Source organism: Dromiciops gliroides, chromosome 3, assembly GCF_019393635.1.
Source record: "Dromiciops gliroides isolate mDroGli1 chromosome 3, mDroGli1.pri, whole genome shotgun sequence".
Classification (NCBI taxonomy): domain Eukaryota; kingdom Metazoa; phylum Chordata; class Mammalia; order Microbiotheria; family Microbiotheriidae; genus Dromiciops; species Dromiciops gliroides.
The window spans coordinates 490,988,811-491,012,061 of record NC_057863.1 but is presented as its reverse complement, the minus strand read 5'-3'; the positions used below and the strand labels follow the sequence as shown (position 1 = coordinate 491,012,061).

General features: G+C 39.3%; 1 protein-coding gene across 1 annotated transcript in view; it reads left to right on the top strand.

The window, feature by feature from the left end:
- Window positions 1-277: 277 nt before the first annotated feature.
- The window catches only part of LOC122747817 (potassium-transporting ATPase alpha chain 2-like), a 39,838-nt gene continuing 16,864 nt past the window's right edge, over window positions 278-23,251 (top strand). Inside the window, exons 1-10 of the mRNA XM_043993640.1 lie at window positions 278-286; window positions 10,095-10,256; window positions 11,696-11,755; window positions 14,450-14,653; window positions 15,198-15,311; window positions 16,646-16,780; window positions 17,136-17,253; window positions 17,543-17,811; window positions 18,677-18,875; window positions 19,049-19,158. Coding sequence (XP_043849575.1) covers window positions 278-286; window positions 10,095-10,256; window positions 11,696-11,755; window positions 14,450-14,653; window positions 15,198-15,311; window positions 16,646-16,780; window positions 17,136-17,253; window positions 17,543-17,811; window positions 18,677-18,875; window positions 19,049-19,158 — 1,380 coding nt within the window. The remainder of the gene's footprint in view (window positions 287-10,094; window positions 10,257-11,695; window positions 11,756-14,449; window positions 14,654-15,197; window positions 15,312-16,645; window positions 16,781-17,135; window positions 17,254-17,542; window positions 17,812-18,676; window positions 18,876-19,048; window positions 19,159-23,251) is intronic.

The following is a 23,251-nucleotide window of genomic DNA, read 5'->3' as shown; positions in this document are numbered from 1 at the left end:
GGTCCAAAATCTTAAGGAAAAAAAAATAATCCTTTGAAAACTAGAGTTGGGCAAGAGGAATCAAATGACATTATGAGACATCAAGAAATAATAAAGAGGGAAAAATAAAAGAGAATCTGAAGCATCTCATTAGAAAAAGAACTGATCTGGAGAACAGATCAAGGAGAGACAATATAAGAATTGTCAGGCTACATGAAAGTTATTATTTAAAAAAAAGAATCTAGATACAATATCATAAAATATTACTAAGGAAAATTGCCCTGGAATTCTAGAACAAATGGGTAAAGTAGAAATAGAAAAGAAATCTACCATTCACCACATGAAAGAGATCCTAGGAGGAAAACTTGTAGGAATGTCATAGCCAAATTTCAAAACTTCCAGATCAAGGAGAAAATATTGCAAGCAACAAGAAAAAAAAAAAAAACCAACAATTTAAATACTTCAGAAATACAGCCAGGATTTCAGAAGACCTAGAAGCTTCTATTCTAAAAGACCATAGACCTTGGAATATCATATTTCAAAGAGCAAAAGGGGTTGCATCCAAGAATAGTTTACCCAGTAAAGTTAATAATCCTGAATGGGAAAAAATGGACATTTGATGAACTGAAAGACTTTCAGGTATTTGTAACAAAAAGACCAGAACTCAATGGAAAATTCAATATAAAAAATCTAGAAGAAATATAAGGAAATTATAAGGCACTCATTAAGATAAAACTGTTTACACACACACATTTTATAAATATATAAGTAAACAATTTGACCCTACTGTTTACTTGTTTTATATATAATATGTATATAACTGTGTATATATAACTTATATATCTTGTTATATAATATAGAAATATATTAAATATAATATGATTATTTTATATAACTTATTATACATAACTATATATAATATATATAAAAAGGTAAACAGTTTGACTTTAATGACCTTAATAAGTATATATGTATGTATATGTGTGTGTGTGTGTGTGTATATATATACACAATAAGCAAACAATTTGATCTTAATGAATGCTTGATATATGAAAATGTTATCTGTATGTTATATATGCAATAAACATGTGCATGTGTATATAAATGTTATATATATTAAAATGAAAAAATATATGAAAATGCTATCAATATTCTTAAAACTGTCATAATTACTAAGGTATTTTGAAACAAAGGTTGGGACTGAGTTGTATATGATGAGGTGATTCTAAAAAACAAAATTGGATAAGAAATGGTAAAAGGGAGCAATTATATTTTTTAAATGGAGAATGAAAGGAAGATCTAATACAGAAGAAGCAGATGGAGATGGAGGGCTGATAACCCTGAAACCTCACTCTCATCAGGGTTGAAGTGGAAACAATGTGTACATCTGGAGGGGTGTATACATCTTCTGAACATGTAGGGAGGTGAGAAAATTGATGGAGAGGGTGTGGGAAGGACTTTTAGAAGGGTGTATGGACTGGGTTTTGGGAGGGTGGGAGAAAGGATCAGATGACTTTGGGAGGGGTGTATGGATTGAGATTGGGGGTGGGGAGAGGACATGGGGGGACTCTTGAAGGGGTGAGTGAAGAGGGGGTGGGAGGGTGGGAGAAGATAAGGTGACAAGGATAGGGTAAAAAGACTGAGAAAATAGTGAGTAAAGATAAGATGGAGGGAAATTCACAAATAATAATTATAACTCTGTGAAAGGAATGTTTATAGGTGCTCTCTTTGTGGTGGCAAAGAACTGGAAATTACAGGGATCCCCAATAGTTGGGGGATGGCTGAACAAGGTGTGACATGGTTTTGATAGAATACTATTGTGCTAAAAGAAGTGATGAGCCCAATGATCTTAGAAGGGCATGAAAAGACTTGCACAAAATGATGAAGAGTGAAGTAAGCAGAACCAGGAGAACATTATGTACAGTAACAGCAATATTGAGTTTTTTGTTTTTTTAATAAAAGTATTTTATTATTTTCCAGTTACATGTAGTGATAGTTTTCAACATTTGTTTATATAAGATTTCCAATTTCAAATTTTTCTCCCTCCCTCCCCTCTCTCCCCCCTCCCCAAGACAGCAGGTAATCTGATATAGGTTATATATGTGTGTGTGTGTGTGTGTGTGTGTGTATAATAACATTAAACATTTCTGCATTAGTCATGTTATAGGAGAAGAATCAGAGCAAAAAGGAAAAAACTCAAAAAAGAAAAACAGCACCAAAAACAAAAGAAATAGTATGGTTCATTCAGCATCCATATTCCACAGTTCTTTTTTTTCTTCTGGATTTGGAGAGTCTTTTCTATCTTGAGTCCTTTGGAACTTTCTTGTACCGTTGTATTGGTGAGAAGAATCTAGTCTATCACAGTTGATCAACACATAATGTTGATGATACTGTGTATAATGTTCTTCTGGTTCTGCTTGTCTCACTCATAATCAGTTCATGCAAGTCCTTCCAGGTGTAAGGAAGCGAAGGTCTTTGAGGGCAAGACCAGGAGTCTTTTCTTTGGCATCCGGAAGTGGCGCGGGCTAGTGGGAGGAGGAAGGAAGAGACTGGTGCTCGCTCTCACTCTCTGGCCTTTGGACTCTGGTGGAGAGTGGAGCTAGAAATGTGCTCTCCCTTTAATAGATAGGAATCTAGGCCTTTCTCTCTACCAAATTCTTATTCTCCTTAATAAATGCTTAAAAGTCTAACTCTTTTTTTTTTCTTTTTTCTTTTTTTTTTTTTTAGTGAGGCAATTGGGGTTAAGTGACTTGCCCAGGGTCACACAGCTAGTAAGTGTTAAGTGTCTGAGGCCAGATTTGAACTCAGGTACTCCTGACTCCAGGGCCGGTGCTCTATCCACTGCGCCACCTACCTGCCCCTTAAAAGTCTAACTCTTGCTAAAGCTTATAATTTATTGGCGACCACTCATTAGATATTTTAGACAGTTTAGCTAGAATTTTAGCCCTTAACAGATGGCGAGCCAGCCAGGAGGAAAGCTAAACCTCAGTCTTCTGATCTTCTGGTTGGGTAAGAAATTTCCCCTACCCTCTCCCTTTAACTGCTAAGTACTGGCATACTGGCTGTGTTTTCCCTTTAAATTTTTTCAAATGGACCTTTTAAACTCCCTAATTACCCTATTTTTGATTTTAGTCTGTTTAACCAGACAAATGGGAGATAAGATCATGTTAATGCTTTGTTTTTCTGGATTTTCTATTTTTATTTTTATTAGAAGAGCCAGCAACATACTCACACAAGGAAATATCTCCCACTCTCCCAACCATGCTTTTTCAGAGAAACCTGAAGAGATTCCTGCAGCTTTTCCCAGTTCTAACACTAATTGTTGCTCTAATTTTGCATGCCTGGAGGCAACAACCCACCCTCTTGAAGCTTTTAATCCCCTAGAGCCTAGAGGCAAAGTGGGGGAAGAGGAATCCAGGCCAGAGTTCAAAATCAAGTCTGATTCAAATTGTGCTGGTCCCTCCCCTCCTCTCCAGACCCCACCCTCTACTCCTCCCATGGCCAAACCCATTGCTTCCCCAGCCCAGGAAATCCAGAGATCTAATGCACATGCTCAACTTTCTCTAACTACATTTGCAGCTTCAGGCTCAGCCCTTCCCCAGCCTGGCTGTGCTTCTGAGACAACCTTAGAAAGCCCTTTAAATTCCACATATGCCCGTTTTTTTCATAATTTTGCTAACCTGCTTTTGTCTTTAATTAGTAATCTTATAAAGCATTTGTATGGTGAAAAGACTGACAGACAATATAGAGGGGTTAAAGAAGAAAAACTTAAGCTGAATAAGAATGACAATCATAGGGGGCAGCTAGGTGGCGCAGTGGATAAAGCATTGGCCTTGGATTCAGAAGGACCTGAGTTCAAATCCAGCCTCAGACACTTGACACTTAACTAGCTGTGTGACCTTGGGCAAGTCACTTAACCCTCATTGCCCTGCAAAAACAAAAACAAAAAAAAAGAATGACAATTATCAACATAGTTCAAGACTCCGCTTCTTTTGCCATAGAAGGGTATATATTTTACAGAAATGTAGAAGTAAGCAGCAAGGTATTGATATGAGTATTGGGGATTTTAGATATCGGAATCAAAAGTGTTCTGAATTCACTCAGAGTAATAGTATCAGTTCAGAGGTTACATAGGATTTCTATGCTATTACATATACATTTTGAAATTAATGGTATGGGTTTATTTTCATAGAGATTTTCATGCTTTTGAGATTGTGTCTTATACTTAGTTTTTAAAACGAGACTATTTGTAAAAGCTTTTTATAGTTATGTGATCAAGTTTATATTTTATAATACTCTTATTAATATTAAGTTCATATTCATTTAGATTTCCCTAGTTTGAATTTCATTGTCTTTTATAGTTCCATGTGTATTTTTTTCTATTCATTTGTCTATCTAATTTTGAAACATTGCAAGATGGTTTTGATTTCATAATACAATGTTAATTCTAGGAGTATTGTGCTCCCATACTCTGAGTTGTTTGTTTTTGTTTTTGTTTTCTCTCAACTGATTATTTGATCAAACTCTTTAAAGCATTTCCCTGGCAAATTGGTTGCCATGGCAAGTGTAAATTGATTCTAAAATATTATTTTTGATAAGCATATTCCAAAAAAAAAAAAAGAGGGGAACATTTGTAAAAGTTTTCTTTTTTAAAAAAGTTTTCTTTGAGATTCTGTTGTGCTTTAACTTGTATTTAAATATGTTCTGATTTTTCACAAAAGTAATAGTATACTAAGTAAAAAAAGGGGGTATTATTTGAAATTGTTGCATAATTATATATTACATTCTGAGTCAAGATGTATTCACATTTTTTGCAATTATTTATTATCCTCAATTTTTAAATCCATATGAGACTTGGATTATGGGAACTTATCATTTAAGACATTAATTGCCTTTATTCTGAGTTATCAGATGCCAGTTGGCCAAGATGCCATCCAATCACAAAATGAGGAATACATGTAAGAGCAGACACTGAACTGTCACATGAGGGGAGACATGCATGAAGTCAAGGTATGGCCAAGGGAATGGCTTTTGACAAACGTTGAGGTAGGATTCTCTTGATTTAATATTTTCTTTTTCCCTACAATATTGTACAGATGGCTGGAAGTATTCATCCCACCCATCTCATTCTACACCTGGCTTCTATGCCCCCTCCTATATGCCTGATGCCATGGACATCTGAATCCCATGGATCTGATTAAGTCTGACTCAGTTTCCTCCAATATATTCGGTGGCATGGACATCCACCTATTTTAAGCCTGGCATACTGCATGGGCAGTACATATTGCTCAAGTGTGGGAATGCTCATATCCCATCATTTCTCTGTTCTTTTATGGTAACCCCCATAATTATCTCAGGTGTCATGATAAATAATAGTGTTGAATTTGGCCTTGACACCTGTTACCAATTATATTAGATTTTTTAATTTCTCATAATGGCATGAGGATAATTAGGCAGATGATGCAAAAGAGTGATGAAACAAAGATAAAAATTATTTTTAATAATTAATATCGCAGCAATTGTCTTCTCAATTACCCTCCATAAGGGGGGACTATAGTAATATTATAATTTTAAAGAATGTTTCAATTTTTGTTTTATTATATGTTTCATGTGTAACAACCCTTAGACATGTTTTTGAGAACTTTCATTGTTTGATTTGATTATTGACAAAGCTATTTTAAAGTTGTGTTAAGCTCAATTTTGTAGGAAATTTTCCTGGCTGATTACCAGCATCCACACATCAACCCCTGAAAAGACTTCCATTCCACGACTACACCTAGAGGACATCTGAGAAAAGACTTTCAGAGACTTTAAATGAACAGTTTTGTTTTGTTGTTGTTGTTGTTTTTTCTCTTTTCTCTTTCTGTTATAATATACACCATCTGTAACATGTACTCTCTGCAGAGGTCCTCCCTTTGCAAGACTAATGTCAAAGCGTTGGTTCATAAGGACAAAAAAATTGCCCCTCTGGACAAAACTTTCCTCTCTTCCTTTTCTATATTGTTATTAACATATTGTTAGTTAGCATAGGTTATTATATTGTTATTTTTGACTGTTTCATCAAAGAAACATACCATTTCTTGAGGAAACAAAGCGGGGAACTGTAACGATTGGAATGATGCCACCTGCTGGAGACTTACTGTAGAAGAGTTCTGCCCATGAAGCGAAGGTCTTTGAGGGCAAGACCAGGAGTCTTTTCTATGGCATCAGGAAATGACGCGGGCTAGTGGGAGGAGGAAGGAAGAGACTGGCGCTCGCTCTCACTCTCTGGCCTTTGGACTCTGGTGGAGAGTGGAGCTAGAAATGTGCTCTCCCTTTAATAGATAGGAATCTAGGCCTTTCTCTCTCTTTACCAAATTCTTATTCTCCTTAATAAATGCTTAAAAGTCAAACTCTTGCTAAAGCTTATAATTTATTGGCGACCACTCATTAGATATTTTAGACAGTTTAGCTAGAATTTTAGCCCTTAACATAGGTTTCTCTGAACTCCTGCTCCAGCACAATAGAATTCCATTACATTCATATACCACAACTAGTTCAGCCATTCCCAAATGATGAGCAACCCCTCAATTTCCAATTCCTTGTCACCACAAAAAGAGCACCTATAAATATTTTTATACATGTGGGTCCTTTTCCCTTTTTTATGATCTCTTTGGGAAAAAGACCCCAAAGTGGTATTGCTGGGTCAAAGGGTATGCACAGCTTTATAGCCCTTTGGACATAATTCCAAATTGCCCTCCAGAATAGTTGGATCAGTTCACAGCTCCATCAACAATGCCTTAGTGTTCCAATTTTTCCACTGCTTCTCCAACATTTATTATTTTCCTTTTTTGTCATATTAGCCAACCTGATAGGTGTCAGGTGGCACCTCAGAGTTGTTTTAATTTGAATCTCTCTAATCAATAGTGATTTAGAGCATTTTTTCATATGGGAATAGATAGCTTTGATTTCTTCATCAGAAAACTGCCTGTTCATATCCTTTGACCATTTCTCAATTGGGGAATGACTTGGATTCTTGTCTTAAGAACAATTTCGAGCAACTGTCATTTTGTTTGTTTGTTTTTCTTTTTTTGGGCAATGAGGGTTAAGTGACTTGCCCAAGGTCACACAGCTAGTAAGTGTCAAGTGTCTGAAGCTGGATTTGAACTCAGGTACTCCTGAATCCAGGGCCAGTGCTCTATCCACTGCGCCACCTAGCTGCCCCGCAACTGTCATTTTAACTATTATAAACGCACAAATTAAAAATAAAGGCCATAATTAAAAAGACACTATCTGCAGCCAGATAAAAAAAAACTGACAAATAGGAGTACATATAGAATAATTTTACATGTACCTATATAACTTATATATACCTATTTGTGTCTAATGGTAGCCATCTCTGGGGTAGGAGGGGAGAGGGAAGAAAAAAAGAAATTTACATGATAAATTTGTTGTATATTTGGAAGGAAAAGCAAATTGTACATGGTAGATTTGCAGTTTCATGTGTAATCATGTTTCTATTGTACTGTTATAGAAATGCTTATTCCATGAATTGAATTTTTTTTTTTATTTTAAAAAACAAAGTCTGTGTGTTCTCTTTCCATTTACCCTCCTCCTTGTCAGTCCTGCTTTCTTCTGACAACCACAAGAATATCACCTTTATGCTCATGGTAATTGCCTGTCTTCTGACCCAGGGGAAATAGCAGATGCTTCATCATTTGATTAACATCACTTTAGAAGGAAAACATCTTCCTAGCAGGTGGCTCTTAGTTGAATGTGTGTGCACATAAATATCTGAGTATGCATTCCTTTAGCCAACAAACTTTATATTTAAAGTGAAGATACCAACACAACAAAGTATGACTGTGTATGCCAGTAGAGAATTTAATTCCACTTTCTTTGCACCTAGAAGAGCTTACTCTCATGGTAGAAGCAGAGAAGGGGAGAAAGAGAGAGAGAGAGAGAGAGAGAGAGAGAGAGAGAGAGAGAGAGAGAGAGAGAGAGAGAGAGTGATTGTTCATTAAAATATAAGCAAAAGGGGCAGCTAGATGGCGCAGTGGTTAAAGCACTGGCCCTGGATTCAGGAGTACCTGAGTTCAAATCCGGCCTCAGACACTTGACACTTACTAGCTGTGTGACTCTGGGCAAGTCACTTAACCCCCATTGCCTAAAAAAAAAAAATATATATATATATAAAAGCAAAAGAATGCTGTCAATTAGAACTGCCTGTTTCTCCAGGGACTTACTGGCCCTTGAATCTGCAAGTGAATGAAGCAAAAGATAGAGCATCTCACAGAAACCAAGCGCCAACATCATTCCCTTAGGTCTTCTGTTTAAGAAAGCATTGTTGAATGAATGAATGCTTCCAAGTATGTAAGCCAAGTCTTTCCATGTAACTTCCTAGATTTTTTTTTTTTTTGGCGGGGCAATGAGGGTTAAGTGACTTGCCCAGGATCACACAGCTAGTAAGCTTCAAGTGTCTGAGGCTGGATTTGAACTCAGATATTCCTGAATCCAGGACTGGTGCTTTATCCACTGTGCCACCTAGCTACCCTCATCAGGTCTTCTATACATAGTGTTTCATATTAAGGTTCGAGAATAGTAGGCTTTATTCTTGTTCTTATTTGTTTATGTGAGGATGTGAGAATTAAAGATCCCTTTTTAAGGAGAGAGAGCTTTTCCCTTCCTCCTTCAGTCTTGTCATTCCCCAGCAGCCCTGGATTCTGCATCCCTAGCCCAAGGGATCCACCTACCTCTGAAATTATTCCCCGCCCCACTAGAGGAGCTGCCTTCAGAGGTGAGAGTGGGAGGGATCCAGGTGTTGATTTAAAAGGAGGGCATGGGCACATTTCTCTACAGGGAGCAGTACACTGAACCTGTCAACATGTCAGCCAACAATTGACTTTGGATTTGCCCCCCAGACCAAACAACTTTCCTGTTGGGACCTGAGAACTCCTGTGACCAGATCGCCTGGCTCCTAAGTTCTTTGACTCGCTGCTCAATTCTTTGAAGTCTTCATTGCTCCCTCAGTCCAGGACCCCACCGCATCACCCTAGTTTGGATCCTCGCCATTGGCATTCATGGACAAGGTGTGTGTTGTGTTGCACCCTATCTCAAAAACCTACCCCACAGTCTTGGGTTGGTCAGGGAGAAAGGGATTAGGCTGATGTGGCAAACTGGTGTCCACACAGCTACCTACACCACCTAAAGGACACTTTACCTTTACCTGGAAATAGCAAACAAGACCCAAGGGCTGGGAAAGACGGGGAAACGAGGGGTGGGGGAATGCCACAAAGTGGAGAAATCAAGGAATAAAGGGACTGAAATTTATTCATTAGAATCTCTCTGTCCTCAGGTTTTATTAGTTTCTTCAGAGGAGAAAAGGAGTATACCCATATCAATTCCCCCAACCCCAACCAACTATAAAAATTTTACAAAAAAACCTTCAGGTTCAGTATGAATATCTGAGCCCTGATTTATTGTGAGGAGAGAGAAAAGAATAAATTTACTTTGGGGAACTTGGTGTGGGGAAGAGCTGAAGGAGAAGGGTGGAATCATAGTCCTGGGGAGCTGCCTTCTGTTTTAACTTCTCCAGTTCATGTTACTGAGAACTATGTCCCTTCTCTCCAGAAAAAGGAATTACTCCCTTGGGCTTCATAGTGAAGTCTTGGCTTCGAGACTGGGGTAGTTTTTTTTTTTTTAGTCAAAGGAAAGTATCTGAGGGATCTAAGGCTCCTTGATCAAATGAGATGATATTTGTAAAGGGTTTTTGCAAAGTGCTTGATATATATTATTAATAAATGCTTGTTCTCTTCCCTTCATTGGAAGGTCTGCTCTAGAGGTAAGAGACAATATTCCTTCTGGTCTATCCTTTGATTGGATCATCCTGCCAAAACTTTTGGGAACCTACCCAATCATCCATTTAAAAGAAGTTTAGCTTAGCCTAGCTGTTTATCACTCCCTCTCCTTTAGGCTGTGAATATGAGAGAAGGGGAAGTAAGAAGAGATTTTTGCAGACCTGTCTGGACACATTCCTTTTTCCCACTTCCCCAGTTTTGATGACCTTGACCTCAAAGACCGCAGTTCCACAAAAGACTGGATTTTCAACTGACACTCAATCTTTGCTTCCATTTCAGAAAAAATCAGGAATTTACTCTATTGAGGTCAATGGAACAAAAGACATTGAATCAATAGACACTGAAACATCAGACAAGGGTGATGGCAAAGGAAAGAGAAAGGAACAACTAAAACATCACAAGAAGAACTGCCAGGAAGAACTCAAGAAAGACATTGATCTGGTCAGTTATACTAAGCTGGTTGGGAGCACCCTAGTTAGATTTTTGCTTTTTTTTTTTTATAGCACTTTTGCTCTGCCAAGGGATCACATGGTCTAGAGATGGAATTGACCCTAGCAATCATCCAGTCCAATATCATCATTTTGTAGATGAGGAAACTGAGGCATAGAGACTTTGACTCAAGTAGTAATTAGTAGAGTTAATATTCAAATCCTTATCATCCAGACTAAATAAAAGCCGTTGTTATTCCGTTAATTCTATAATGTTGTCCACAGGACCCAAAGCCTCCTTAAGTCTTCCCTTTTTAGATACCAGCAGGAGAAAAACCCAATGTCTGAGGGTTTTTTAAAAATGCACATGAGAAATTTTGAAAACTAAATTTTTTTTTAATATACTTGGGCAGTTAGATGGGGCAGTGAGATATAGTGCTGGCCCTGGAGGCAGAAAAACCTGAGTTCACATCTGGCTTCAGACACTCATGAACTCTGTGACCCTGGTAAGCATGTCACAACCTGTGTTTGCCTCAGTTTCCTAATCACTAAAATAAAGATAATAGCACCAACCTTCCAGGGTTGTTGTGAGGATCAAATGAGATGATAATTATACAGTATTTTAGCAAATTGCCTGGCACAAAATAAATGTTAGCTATTATTAAACTTGTTCCATGTTAAACGTAGGCTGATACAATCTTTCCTTGGAGGCCATCTTTACTAGATGGTTCCTGTACTCTGCATGAAGGCCCTGTAATGTAGCACTCAAAGATTTAGTTATCCTAATCAGAAAAATCATTAAAAGATAGTTTTGGCTTAATGGAAGAGGGAAGAAAATGAATGAGTTTTAGCTCTTATATTGGCCCTAATTGGGCAAGGAGTTTTTGTTTACTCTGATTTTATTTGTTTTTGTTTTGGCAGGGCAATGAGGGTTAAGTGACTTGCCCAGGGTCACACAGCTAGTAACTGTCAAGTGTCTGAGGATTTGAACTCAGGTCCTCCTGAATCCAGGGCTGGTGCTTTATCCACTGCACCACCTAGCTGCCCCTTATTCTGATTTTACATGGAAAAACTTACAGAGGGTGAAACAAGGAAGGGTATATCTTTTCCTACTGGGGGAAGGACATACTGCTATCTAGGGCAAGAATTCCCAGAATGGTAATAACTCTAATTTTGTAGATGAGATATATTGATAAACCTAAACTTTTAGTTACCTGCAGCAATGAGAGGGTAAGTGACTTGTGTGTGATCTAATTACACAACTAGGAGGTGTCCAAAATAGGACCTGAACCCAGGTCATCCTTGACTTCAAGGCCCCTTCCTGTTCAGGCTATGGCCTGAATCTAGCTTTGCACCATTATTCCAATGGATGGTGAGAAATACAGTCACTTAATTTAAGCTGCTTCTCATTCACATGGTACTCTCTCTCTTTTTTTTCTTCTTGAATTTTAGTATGACCACAAACTCAGCACAAAGGAATTAGAAGAAAAGTATGGAACCAACATCATCCAGGTAAGTCACTGTGAGCATGATGCAAAAAGATCAGGGACTTGTTCCTCTGTCTCATAGGGAGTGAGGAAAGGTGGGAAGCATCTTTAGTTTCAGCAATTCATCATAGCTACTTAGAGTAAAGCTAGTGTCCCAGGTATCTTTATTTGTCAAGGAAGGTTACCTGGTTCTCCCTGATATCCCTTGACTAGAACACGGACTTATTCAACACCTTAAGGGATCCACCGTAATGTCTCTAGTAAAGAACTAAACTTTATCACAGTTGCTTAAACATGGCTTATTCTTGTCCTTGTACTTGAGGGGGTTTTTGAGAGGAAAGTGGAAGAAGTAGCACCACATACCATACAGTATCATGGAACGGGAGACTTGGAACCCTTTCAGCAGATTGGTCCCTAAGCTCTGGACCAAGCAAATTTCTTGCCTTCTGGACCTGACAATGTGAGAGTGTTTATGCCATGTATAAATAAAAGCTGAGAAAAACCAGGTCCATACTGATGGGCAAATAAACCCCCTTCCAAGTATTTTTTTCCACACACAAAAATGATACTGTTATCTATTGTGGATCTCAATGAAGATAGAACTTCATAACATTTAATTTAATTTAAGGTGATTTAGGGCGTTTTTTGTTTGTTTTCTTTTTAGTAGCACCTTATGCATTCTTTTCATTTATTTATTCATTTATTTATTCACTTATCTATTTATTTATTTATTCATTCATCTATTTATTTTTTATTCATCTATTTATCTATCATTCATCTATCTATCTTTTTGTAGGGCAATGAGGGTTAAGTGACTTGCCCAGGGTCACACAGCTAGTAAGTGTCAAGTGTCTGAGACTGGATTTGAACTCAGGTCCTCCTGAATCCAGGGCCGGTGCTTTATCCACTCCACCACCTAGCTGCCCCCACACCATATGCATTCTTGCTCTTGAGCAAGCATTCCAGTAAGATAATATTGAGTTGGTTACTCACTCAACAGACACTTATTAAATATTTGGGTATAGAAGGAGATTTACAGGTGAATAAAATACAATTCCTCCCCTCAGAGTGTTTACATCCTAGCAAGGGAGAGGAAATGAGTACCATATACACAAATAAATATAATACAAGGCAGATGTACTGAGTATAAATGTAGTACAATCAAAATTGCTTGGATAGGCCATAAAAGAAACACATTTCCTAGAGTTCTGTATTATTAAGGATAATGTTTGGATTCACTCCTACAAAAATGACACTCCAACACCAAGTGAAGAAAATTAAATTTAATGAGTATTATAGTACAGGAAAAGAGATATTAGTTTTGCAACAGCAATAAAGTAAGCAGCTTAACAATGTAACTATTAAAGCAAAAGTGACCACTATGTAGAGATTTAAAGAGAAATACATCACCAAATCGGGGAAGCACCAACTCCTGGATCCAATTGGTGGGGGTCCCAGTACAGCCTCCCAGAGTCCCAATTGGGAACATCCCGGGCAGAGCATCCTCTCCATGGGTGAGACTCCAAAGAGCTGGGGGCTTACTTTGACTTATATAGCACCTTAAACAAATGTGGCTTGAAGCCACCAATAGCAGCTTGTATAATGAGCTAATTTTATGATTGACACCAAGTGAGTTTGCGCAGGATCACTGCCAGAGAAGTTGGAATAAACTTTTAGTTTCTCAGGACATACTCCTGAGGGGGAGCCAACCCCCGCAGGACTACCCTTGGAATTGTTTATAGTCCCTAGAAATGGCTAGTTCCTGGGAACCTTAGGCAGTTAATCAGTGAGATATGCCTAGAAGGGACCTGGCCAGGATCCCAGCAGAGTATCTTCCTTCATGTTCCCACTCTCAGTCACAAGAGGGGCAATTTCCCACATGAAGCTATAGCTAGAGTTAGCAGAAAAAATCTGGGAGTTCGTAGAGGGGGCAAACACAGGTTTGTGAGCTAGGCCTATACCTGGATAATCTTCTAATATTCATTTACCTTTCAAGTTCACATCAGGCCAGGGTGACAAGGCAGTGCTTCACAGGATAGGTGAAAGGTGAATGAGGTCTTAAAGGATGGAGAGGATTTTATAGCTGAAGTTATATACTATCTAGGGTGGATATGGAGAAAAGGAGTGGCTTAGCATCTACTATTATTCAGAGGTTTTAGAATAAGATTTTTTTCTTAGTAAGAACTATTTTGATTTAAGCCCTGGTTATCATTGAAAGGTCATAGATATAGAGTTAGAAAAAAAACCTCAGAGGCCTTTTAGCCAACCTGCTAATTTTATAAAAGAAGACTAAGGACCAGGGAGATTGTAATTTGCCCAAAGTTACATAGATCATATCATAGTCAAGATTTGAATCCAGGTCCTCTGACTCAAGGCTATAGCCATCTTGTTTTGGTCTCTTCTCTGTAAATCCTCACTCTTCACCCAAGAAAAGCTATTTCCTCTTCTTTATATAGGCATGAAGGATAGCTCTATGGGAAATCTAAATTGATCTTTTCCTTGCTCTGAAAAAAAAAATAGAAAATCAAAGGAAAAAGCTATACAACATCTAAGAGCTTCAGAAAGCCAGAAAGCTCCTGCAAACACAGGGATCCCTCCATCACCATCCATCACCCCTCCCCTCAAAAGCAAAACAAAACAAAACAACTCCCTATATTCACAAGGCTAAGAACGTCTAATAATTTTTTTAACCTATTTTTTCCCGGCTCTGTCCTTGCAGGGTCTCAGTAGCAAAAGAGCCGCAGAGATCTTGGCTCAGGATGGCCCCAATGTCCTTAGTCCACCCAAAGAAACTCCAGAAATCATCAAATTCCTCAAACAAATGGTGGGTGGATTCTCCAGCCTCTTGTGGGCTGGAGCTATCCTGTGTTTTATAGCATATGGCATCGAACTTTCAAAGGACAACAATGCTTCCATGGACAATGTAAGTACCTCAAAGGCTTCCTGAAGTGGTTTTTGTCATAGGCTTCTCTTTGACAGAAGGGCAACCAAAGGCTAAGGGCTCTCATAGCCAGAGTCTTGGACTAAGAGTCAGGGAAACAGGGAATCCAGTCCTGATTCTGTCATGGGGGCAACTTGCTAGACTTCTCAGCCTAGTTTCTACATCTATCAGGTAGGAGGTAGGGGTGGAGATGTAGGGATGGCTGCTGTTTCTATGTCACAGAGATGAAAGAGGGAAGCATCATGAGTTCCTAAGGAACAAAGATCCTGTGTCATTATGCAGCATCCTTGGGCTCCAACCTCATCCTCTCAAGGCCTGCTTCCTCCTCTCTTAGTTTACTAAGCGAAGCATTTAGGGAAGCCCTTAGGACATTCATAGGGCCTGGCAACCAAAATGTATGAACTGATTCCCTATTACCCTCTGTACAAATACTTAGATGCTCATAGATTCTCACCCTAAGAGGCACTGAGTTGTTTCGTTTTGAATACAGCTTCTCTGAGCAAGGCCTATTTTCCTGTCCTTGAAGCTCTATTTAGGTGTTGTGTTGATTGTGGTGGTTATCCTCACTGGGATGTTTGCTTATTACCAAGAGGCAAAAAGCACCAACATCATTGCCAGCTTCATTAAAATGATTCCTCGGGTAAGTAGCTCAAAACTCTCTTGACCTTTGTCATGGCAAACACCTCTTGTTGCTATTTCTATTTGTTTTGGGGGGTTGTTTTTTTGTTTTTAGTGAGGCAATTGGGGTTGAGTGACTTGCCCAGTGTCACACAGCTAGTAAGTTGTTGCTACTTCTAAATTTTCACGTTTCTACCTGATTTATTGTTCATTCATTCATAAAGTGCTGCCTAAGAAGTTCAAACAGTGACCTTAAAGGAGCTGTCTCCTAGGACAGGGAGTGACCATATCGACCTGGGAGGATGAGTCTATATTCATTCTGCCCCTTTTATCTCTCCAACTCTTTGCCTGCATATATTAATGTTGCCACCAGAAGGCTGGTAGAATGGCTTACCCTAAAGCACTTTTCATTGCATAGAATGGTATTCCTAGGGCAGGTTTTCTGTATTATGCTTGAAATGGACTGTTTTCTTCCAGGATAGCCAAAGGAACTGCCAACTTTAATTGTCTGAAGGGAAAAGGAGGGGGTCTCCCTTCTTTACATAAAGAAGGGAAGAATCCAGCTCATCACTGGTACAATTATTACTTATGTCACACAAAGAGAGCATTGGTCAGGGATACGGTACTGGCCTTGGAATCAGGAAGACTTGACTACCTCAGATGCTTCCTAGCTGACTGATCTTAGGGCAGTCACTTAACTTTCTCTGGACTTCTGTGTTCTCAGCTGTATAATGAGGGCACTGGATTTGTTGAGCCATAAGATTCTTTTCAGTTCTAAATCTAAGATCCTAGATTTTGACTTAAATCTTCACTGTTCAAACTAATATTCTTCCTAGGCTCTATAGCCAGCATCAATTTCTTCAGGCAGCTGTTCTCTCTCTTTGCCAAACTTACAATTCACCCCAATTTTCCTCTATCATTGTTTTCTGGTCCTCCTATGCATTATAACATTTAGAGGTTGTCAGGGATTAAAAGAAATATTTATTACTCTACTTATAGACAGATGACATAGTGGATAGAGTTTTGGAATTGGAGTCAAGAAGACCTCAATTCAAATCCTGCCCCAAAACCTAGATGGTGACCCTGGACAAGTCACTTAACCTCTCTTAGTCTCAGTTTTCTTATCCGCAAAATGGGGACAATGATAGCATCTACCTCTTAGGGTTGTTGTGAGGATCAATTGAGATAACATGGGTAAAGCACTTTGAAGATCTTAAAACATTATTTAAATGCTACTTATTGGTCATATTACAGCTATAGCTACAAGTTCCTCTGATAGTGAAAATACAAACCAAGGGTAGATGAAGAAAATGCAATATTAAGATCCAAAGTTTCTTTTTCATTTTCATTTCCCAGAAAGCTTTTGTAATCAGAGATGGAGAAAAGAGGGAGATCTCTGCAGAGGAACTGGTTGTAGGAGATATTGTAGAGATTAAAAGTGGAGACCAGATTCCTGCTGATATCAGGATCCTGGACTCACAGGGATGTAAGGTAAGCATCAATATAGTGTTCCCTCTAAGGATGATTGGATCTGGTCCCAGTCTCTGTAACCTACAGCCCCACCCAATACTCCTTGATTAAAATAAATGGATGAGACAGCCAAAGTGCCTAATTCTAGACCTTTGTCAAATCTGTCTTTATGGAATTACTTTGTATTATTTAGTATAAACTTTGTGTTTACTTTGTATATACATGTTGTTTCTTGTATCCTCCCCCCACCTAGTAGAAAAGAAAGTTCTTCAATGTAGAAATTTCATTTTGTTTTTTTAGAATTCCAGTACTTTGCACCATATCTTGCATATAGTAGGTAGTTAATGAATGTTTGTTAAGTTGAATTTATTCACAGGTAGATAATTCATCTCTTACTGGGGAATCAGAGCCACAGTCTCGTTCTTGTGCTCTTACCCATGAGAATCCCTTGGAAACAAAGAACATTGCTTTTTACTCTACAACCTGCCTGGAAGGTAAGTCTGGTGGAATATGTGGAACAAACATTCCATTAAAAATACAGGTCCTTCTGCTCAGTCTCTATTTTTTAGTCTCCTTCCCACTATATCATACAAGATTTTTTTCTAAAGGAAAACCATATTTGTACCAAATATGCCAACACTTGATCTGATATCATGCTGTTCTTCAGATTAAGACAATAGTAAGCTGTCATGTCATGGCAGAAGATGAAGACAGAAACCCAAGCAGTCTGTGTCCCTTATAGGCAAGATCTCTTGGAATATCATCCATATTCTTTCCTTCCAGGAACAGCAACTGGCATGGTCATTAACACAGGTGACCGTACCATCATTGGAAGAATTGCCTTACTGGCTTCATCTGTTGGGCATGAGAAGACACCAATTGCCATTGAAATTGAGCACTTTGTCCATATTGTAGCAGGAGTAGCTGTTTCTATTGGTATTGTGTTCTTCATCATTTCAATATGCATGAAATACCGGGTCCTAGATGCTGTCATCTTCCTCATTGGCATCATTTTGGCTAACGTCCCAGAGGGTCTGGTGGCTGCTGTCACTGTAAGTCCATGATATCATCCACATTCTCTGACTTGAACCTTATCTTCTTAACATTATAGAATATGCAAGGTCCTACATGAGCTCATATATTTTAATGTTTTAGAGTAGAATACTTTCCCCACTGAGAGGAAATACTTGAATGTCTTAAATAGGTTGGGTGTTGGAGGAACATATAGGATTACTTTGGATAGTTTCAACATTAGAATCCAAGATCATAAGGTACAAATCTCCATTTTCAGGAGAACTGTAAGCAACCTTATGTATATGTTTATCTGCTCTTGTCTTGTTTGGAAGTAAGTTAGAGATCCAAAGAGTTCACTTCACATTATAAAGCAGTCTCTATGTTGATCTCTTATCTGAACCCCCTCAAATGTGTTTAAGAGGGTACATAATAGCTCCTTACAGACCCATAGTATGAGGACTATGAGGTGAGTGCTTTAGGAAATGTGCTTTGGCAAAAGTCTTTTCAGACAGATCCCTTATAATCTTCCTAGAGAGGGACATAGTTGCCCAAGTTGACCCATGAGGAAATGGTGATATTCATCCATATGGTGAAGATTTAATGACCTTTCCTTTGCAACTCAGTCATTGTGGATCACTTTATTCAAGAGGAAAGAACCAGAAGTAGGATTTTTGTTTCTTTAAAAACAAAAGCCTCTTGACATCATTCCACCAATAAAATACCAAAATTTTCTCTATAAACACCATGACTGCTTATTTAGCCCCAAATTCATCTAGCCACAAATATTGAGTATGGTTATCCATAAAAGATAGGCCAAAGTGCTGTGTCTACAGAAGTGGTTAAGCAAAAGGTCTTCTTTTATCATTCTGATTCAGTGGGATTCATATTTCTTTTCATTTTTAGGTGAGTCTATCACTGACAGCAAAACGAATGGCCAAGAAGAACTGTCTGGTGAAGAACCTGGAAGCAGTGGAAACTCTGGGCTCCACCTCCATCATCTGCTCTGACAAGACTGGAACCTTAACACAAAACAGAATGACTGTGGCCCATCTGTGGTTTGACAACCAGATCTATGAGGCTGATACAAGTGAAGATCAGAAAGGTGAGGTGCTGGAAGCAATCTCAAGGTGGGAATGAACATGGAAAATTGATGCCAACTCTCATAGAGTGAGCAGGCTGTATCAGATCTGTTTGGACCCTCTGGATATAAAAACTGACTTTCCTCTCCCCCAGCATACTTCTATATGCTACATCATTCTTTCTCTTGCTTTCCAGCCCAGATCTTTGACCAAAGTTCTGCAACCTGGGCCTCCTTGTCCAAGATTGTAACACTCTGCAGCCGAGCTGAGTTCAGTCCAGGACAGGAAAGTGTCCCCATCATGAAGGTAGGGCTTCTGCTCATCTAGGTATGACATCAAAGCCAATCTCCAGGTCATCTTGCTGTCTTCCATCCCCTTCTGCTCTGAGGACACTTAGTATACATAAGAGCAAGCTCGGCTGTGTCATCTAGCCAAGGAACAAAAGAGTACCTTGGCTTTATTCTACTTTGCTTTATAATGTGAAGTGAACTTTGCTTTGTAAAGTCATAGGAAAAACTGGAGGATGCCTCAAAATACTGACTTTGAGCAAGGCTGCAGCTCATTGTGGTTCCTACTGAATTCAACACCATGTGGAAACAAATTTTATGATCTTGCTCTTAATGTTGAAACTATGTAGATTAATCCTATTAGTTTCTCTAAGACCAAACTCATCTAAGCCATTGAGTTGAGCATTTATTATATGTCAGACACTAGGGCAACCAGACATTTTGGAGCTCACATTCTACTGGGAGAAAAACTACATGCACAAAGATAAGTATGAAAAGTGAGTGAGAAACACTAGCTACTGGAGAAATAGAGAAAAGCCTCTTGTTATGAGTCACCTTTGGGCTGAAAATTTCCGGGAGAAAAGAGAAGCAAAAGGCAGAGTTGAGGAGAAAATGGGTCTCAGGCATGAGTGAGAGAAGACCTGTCTAAGAGTGAGAACATGGGAGATAGAATGCTGCTTAAAGGGAGCAGTAAGGAGTCTAATTAGGCTACAGTAACTGATAAGGGTAGGAATGTGTAATTAGCCAGAGAAGATAGGAAACTTAGAGATCCAGATTATGAAGGGCTTTAACTGTCAAATAGGAGAGTTTGTATTTGATCCTAGAATGCAACAGGGAGCTAATGAAGCTTCTTGAGCAGGGGCACAAATGTGGCTGTATATAACATATTTCCCTCTTTGCTTTCTACTCACTTCTTAAACTTTTCTCCTAAACTCTTTCTCTTTATCTCTGAATTCCTGTAGGTTATCTAAACTCCACTCAACACCCCACCTGCCACCCAGTTCCTCATTCCCATCCCCCCATCTCTAAATTTTATCCTCACTTAAGCCTTTCCAAGGTACCCTCTGGAATGCCTGTTCATTAGATAACAAACTTCCCTTCTTAAATCTATTCCTCTCTCATTCCTTCCATCTATTAGCTCTTACAGTAACCTTTCTTCCCCTGATGACATAGACTCCCTGGCCACTCTTTCCAGTACTGACTGCACCTTCACTCATTCTCCTTGACTCTCTTGTCAGGACAGGAAGCTGAATTATTCCTTGCTCTCCATTGCCACTTTCAGGTTCTCTCCCTTCCTCCTTCTCCCAGTTGCATGTCTTCCTTCCTATTCATATCTGCAACCCAATCAAAATCCTGGTAGCTATTGTCTGTAGACCCTCAGGTCAATCTTCTTTCTTCCTCAAGGAGTTTGATGCCTGATTTATGATTTTTCTTTCTTCCCCAACTCTTGCCCTCTTACTAAGGGACTTCAAAAAATGTATTGATCCTCCCTCAAATACTCTAATTACTCAGGTCTTCAACCTTCTCTCTTCCCCTGAGCTACTCCTCCACCTCACCTCAATTACACACAAAGAAGGTTATACCTTAGATCTTGCCACAAAGGTATCATCTTCTTCAATGTTCGAGAATTCTGAAATCCCCTTATCCAACCACAGTCTATTGGCTTTTCACCTTTTTTCTATCTTCCCTTATATAACTCTACTCTTCATCTTCACTGTGACCTCTGATCCCTTGACCCCTCAATTCTCTCCCAGACCATCTCCCCTGAACTAGTCACTATTTCCTCTTCTCTGTATCTTAACTTGTTGGTGAACAAATTTAACTCTACACTGTCCACTTCTCTTGAATCACTAACACCTTTATTATATAACCTATTATGCCCAACCAAGCCTCAGCCTTGGATCACTCTCACCATTTCTCACTTTTGTGCCTATACACATGCTGTTGAATAAGGGTGAAGAAAAACACACAGCCATACTGACTGGATCCATTACAAAATTTATGTTACATAGCCTTTCCCCATTAATTCCCTCTTCTACCCTCATCCTCATCTTCCATCACTCAGATGCCTTCCACTACTTTCTTCTACTTCACCCATTTCATAGGATGAAGTGGCCTTACTCCTTACCAAGACTAATTTCTCTACCTTTCCAACTGATCCTATTCCTTTCCATTTCCTCCCACCAACATGCTGACCTGTTTGCTATCCCCAGTTTTTCACTTCTTTTCATTCTCTCCCTCTCAACTGGTTCTTCTCCTACCACCAACAAAGATGCCCATCTCCCCCATTTTGAAAAATCCATCATTTGATCCTTCCATCCCTGATAGCTATCTATTGTTTGATTTCTCTTATGCCCTTTGTATATAAACTCCTTGAAAAGGATGTCTACAATTAATTGGTGCCTCCATATTCTCTTCTCTCACTCTTTTCTTACCTGCTTACAATGAGCTTCCAACATTATCATTCTGCCAAAATTGCTCTCTCAAAAAAACAAACAAAATTGCTCCTTCCAAAGTTACTAATGATCTCTTAGTTGCCACATCAAATAGCCTTCTCTCTCTCTCTCTCTCTCTTTGGTGAGGCAATTGGGGTTAAGTGACTTGCCCAGGGTCACACAGCTAGCAAGTGTCAAGTGTCTGAGGCCAGATTTGAACCCAGGTCCTCCTGATTCCAGGGCCGGTGCTCTATCCACTGCGCCACCTAGCTGCCCCAAATAGCCTTTTCTCAATCCTCATCTTTCACCACTTTGAAGCATTGACATCTTTCTCAAGATTTTCCTTCTACCTATCTGACTACTCCTTCTCTTTGTCCTTTGAATCCTCCTTCAGCTCATGCCCTCTAACTGTCCGTGTCCCTTTGGCTCTATCCTGGGACCTCTTCTCTTTTTCCTCTACATTACTTCATTTGGTGATTTCATGAGCTCCCATGGATCTAATTACCATCTTGATACTGATCATTCTCAAATCTATCTTTCCTGCTCACATCTTTCTGCTGATCTCAAATCTCCCATGTCCATCTTCCTTTCAGACATCTTGAACTGGATGTATGTATGTTCAATAGATCTTTCCCCTTAAATTAAATCCTACCTTCCCTTTTACTGTAAAGAGCAACACCATCTTCCTTCCTAGTTCCTTAGTCTCCCAACCCAGGGGTCATCCTAGACTCCTCACTGTCTCTCATCTACTATATCTGATCTGTTGCCAAAGCCTGTCAATTTCACCTTTGCAATATCTCTCAAATATGCTGCCCCCATATTCTGACACTGCAACTACTCAGTGCGGGCCCTAATCACCCCATCACCTTACTGCTGGATTACTGCAGTAGCCTGCTAGCGGGCCTGCCTGACTGCCTCAAGTCTCTCTCAACTCCAGTCCACCCTCCACTCAGCCACTAAAGTGATTTTCCTAAAACACAGGTCTGATCCTGTCACACCCCTACTCAATAAAGTCCGGTGGCGGGGGCAGCTAGATGGCGCAGTGGTTAAGCACCGGCCCTGGATTCAGGAGTACCTGAGTTCAAATCCGGCCTCAGACACTTGACACTTACTAGCTGTGTGACCGTGGGCAAGTCACTTTACCTCCGTTGCCTGCAAAAAATAAAAAATAAAAATAAAGTCCGGTGGCTCCCTATTGCTTCCAAAAGCCAATACAAAATGTTCTGTTTGGCATTCAAAGGCCTTTAAAACCTAACCTCCTACTTTAGTAGTCATCTTACATTTTACTCTCTCACAGTTGGACACACTGTACCTTGAGCCCAACAAAGTAGTGTTACTTTGGTCCTCTATGAGCATGAAGGACAACAAAAACTCACTCCCTAACTCATACTCTTCAATTGAGTGACATTGACATCCTGGATATTTTGTGAAAAAGATAATCTATTCTCGGTTCTGGGCATTTTCTCTGGCTCTCCCCCATGCTTGGAATGCTCTCCCCGCTCTGCTTCAGCTATTGATCTCCCTAACTTCCCATATTTGGGGTTTTGGGGGGGGGATTGTTATTTTTTTGTTTTTGTTTTTGTGGAGCAATGAGGGTTAAGTGACTTGACCAGGGTCACACAACTAGTAGGCGTCAAATGTCTGAGTCTGGATTTGAACTCAGGTCCTTCTGAATCC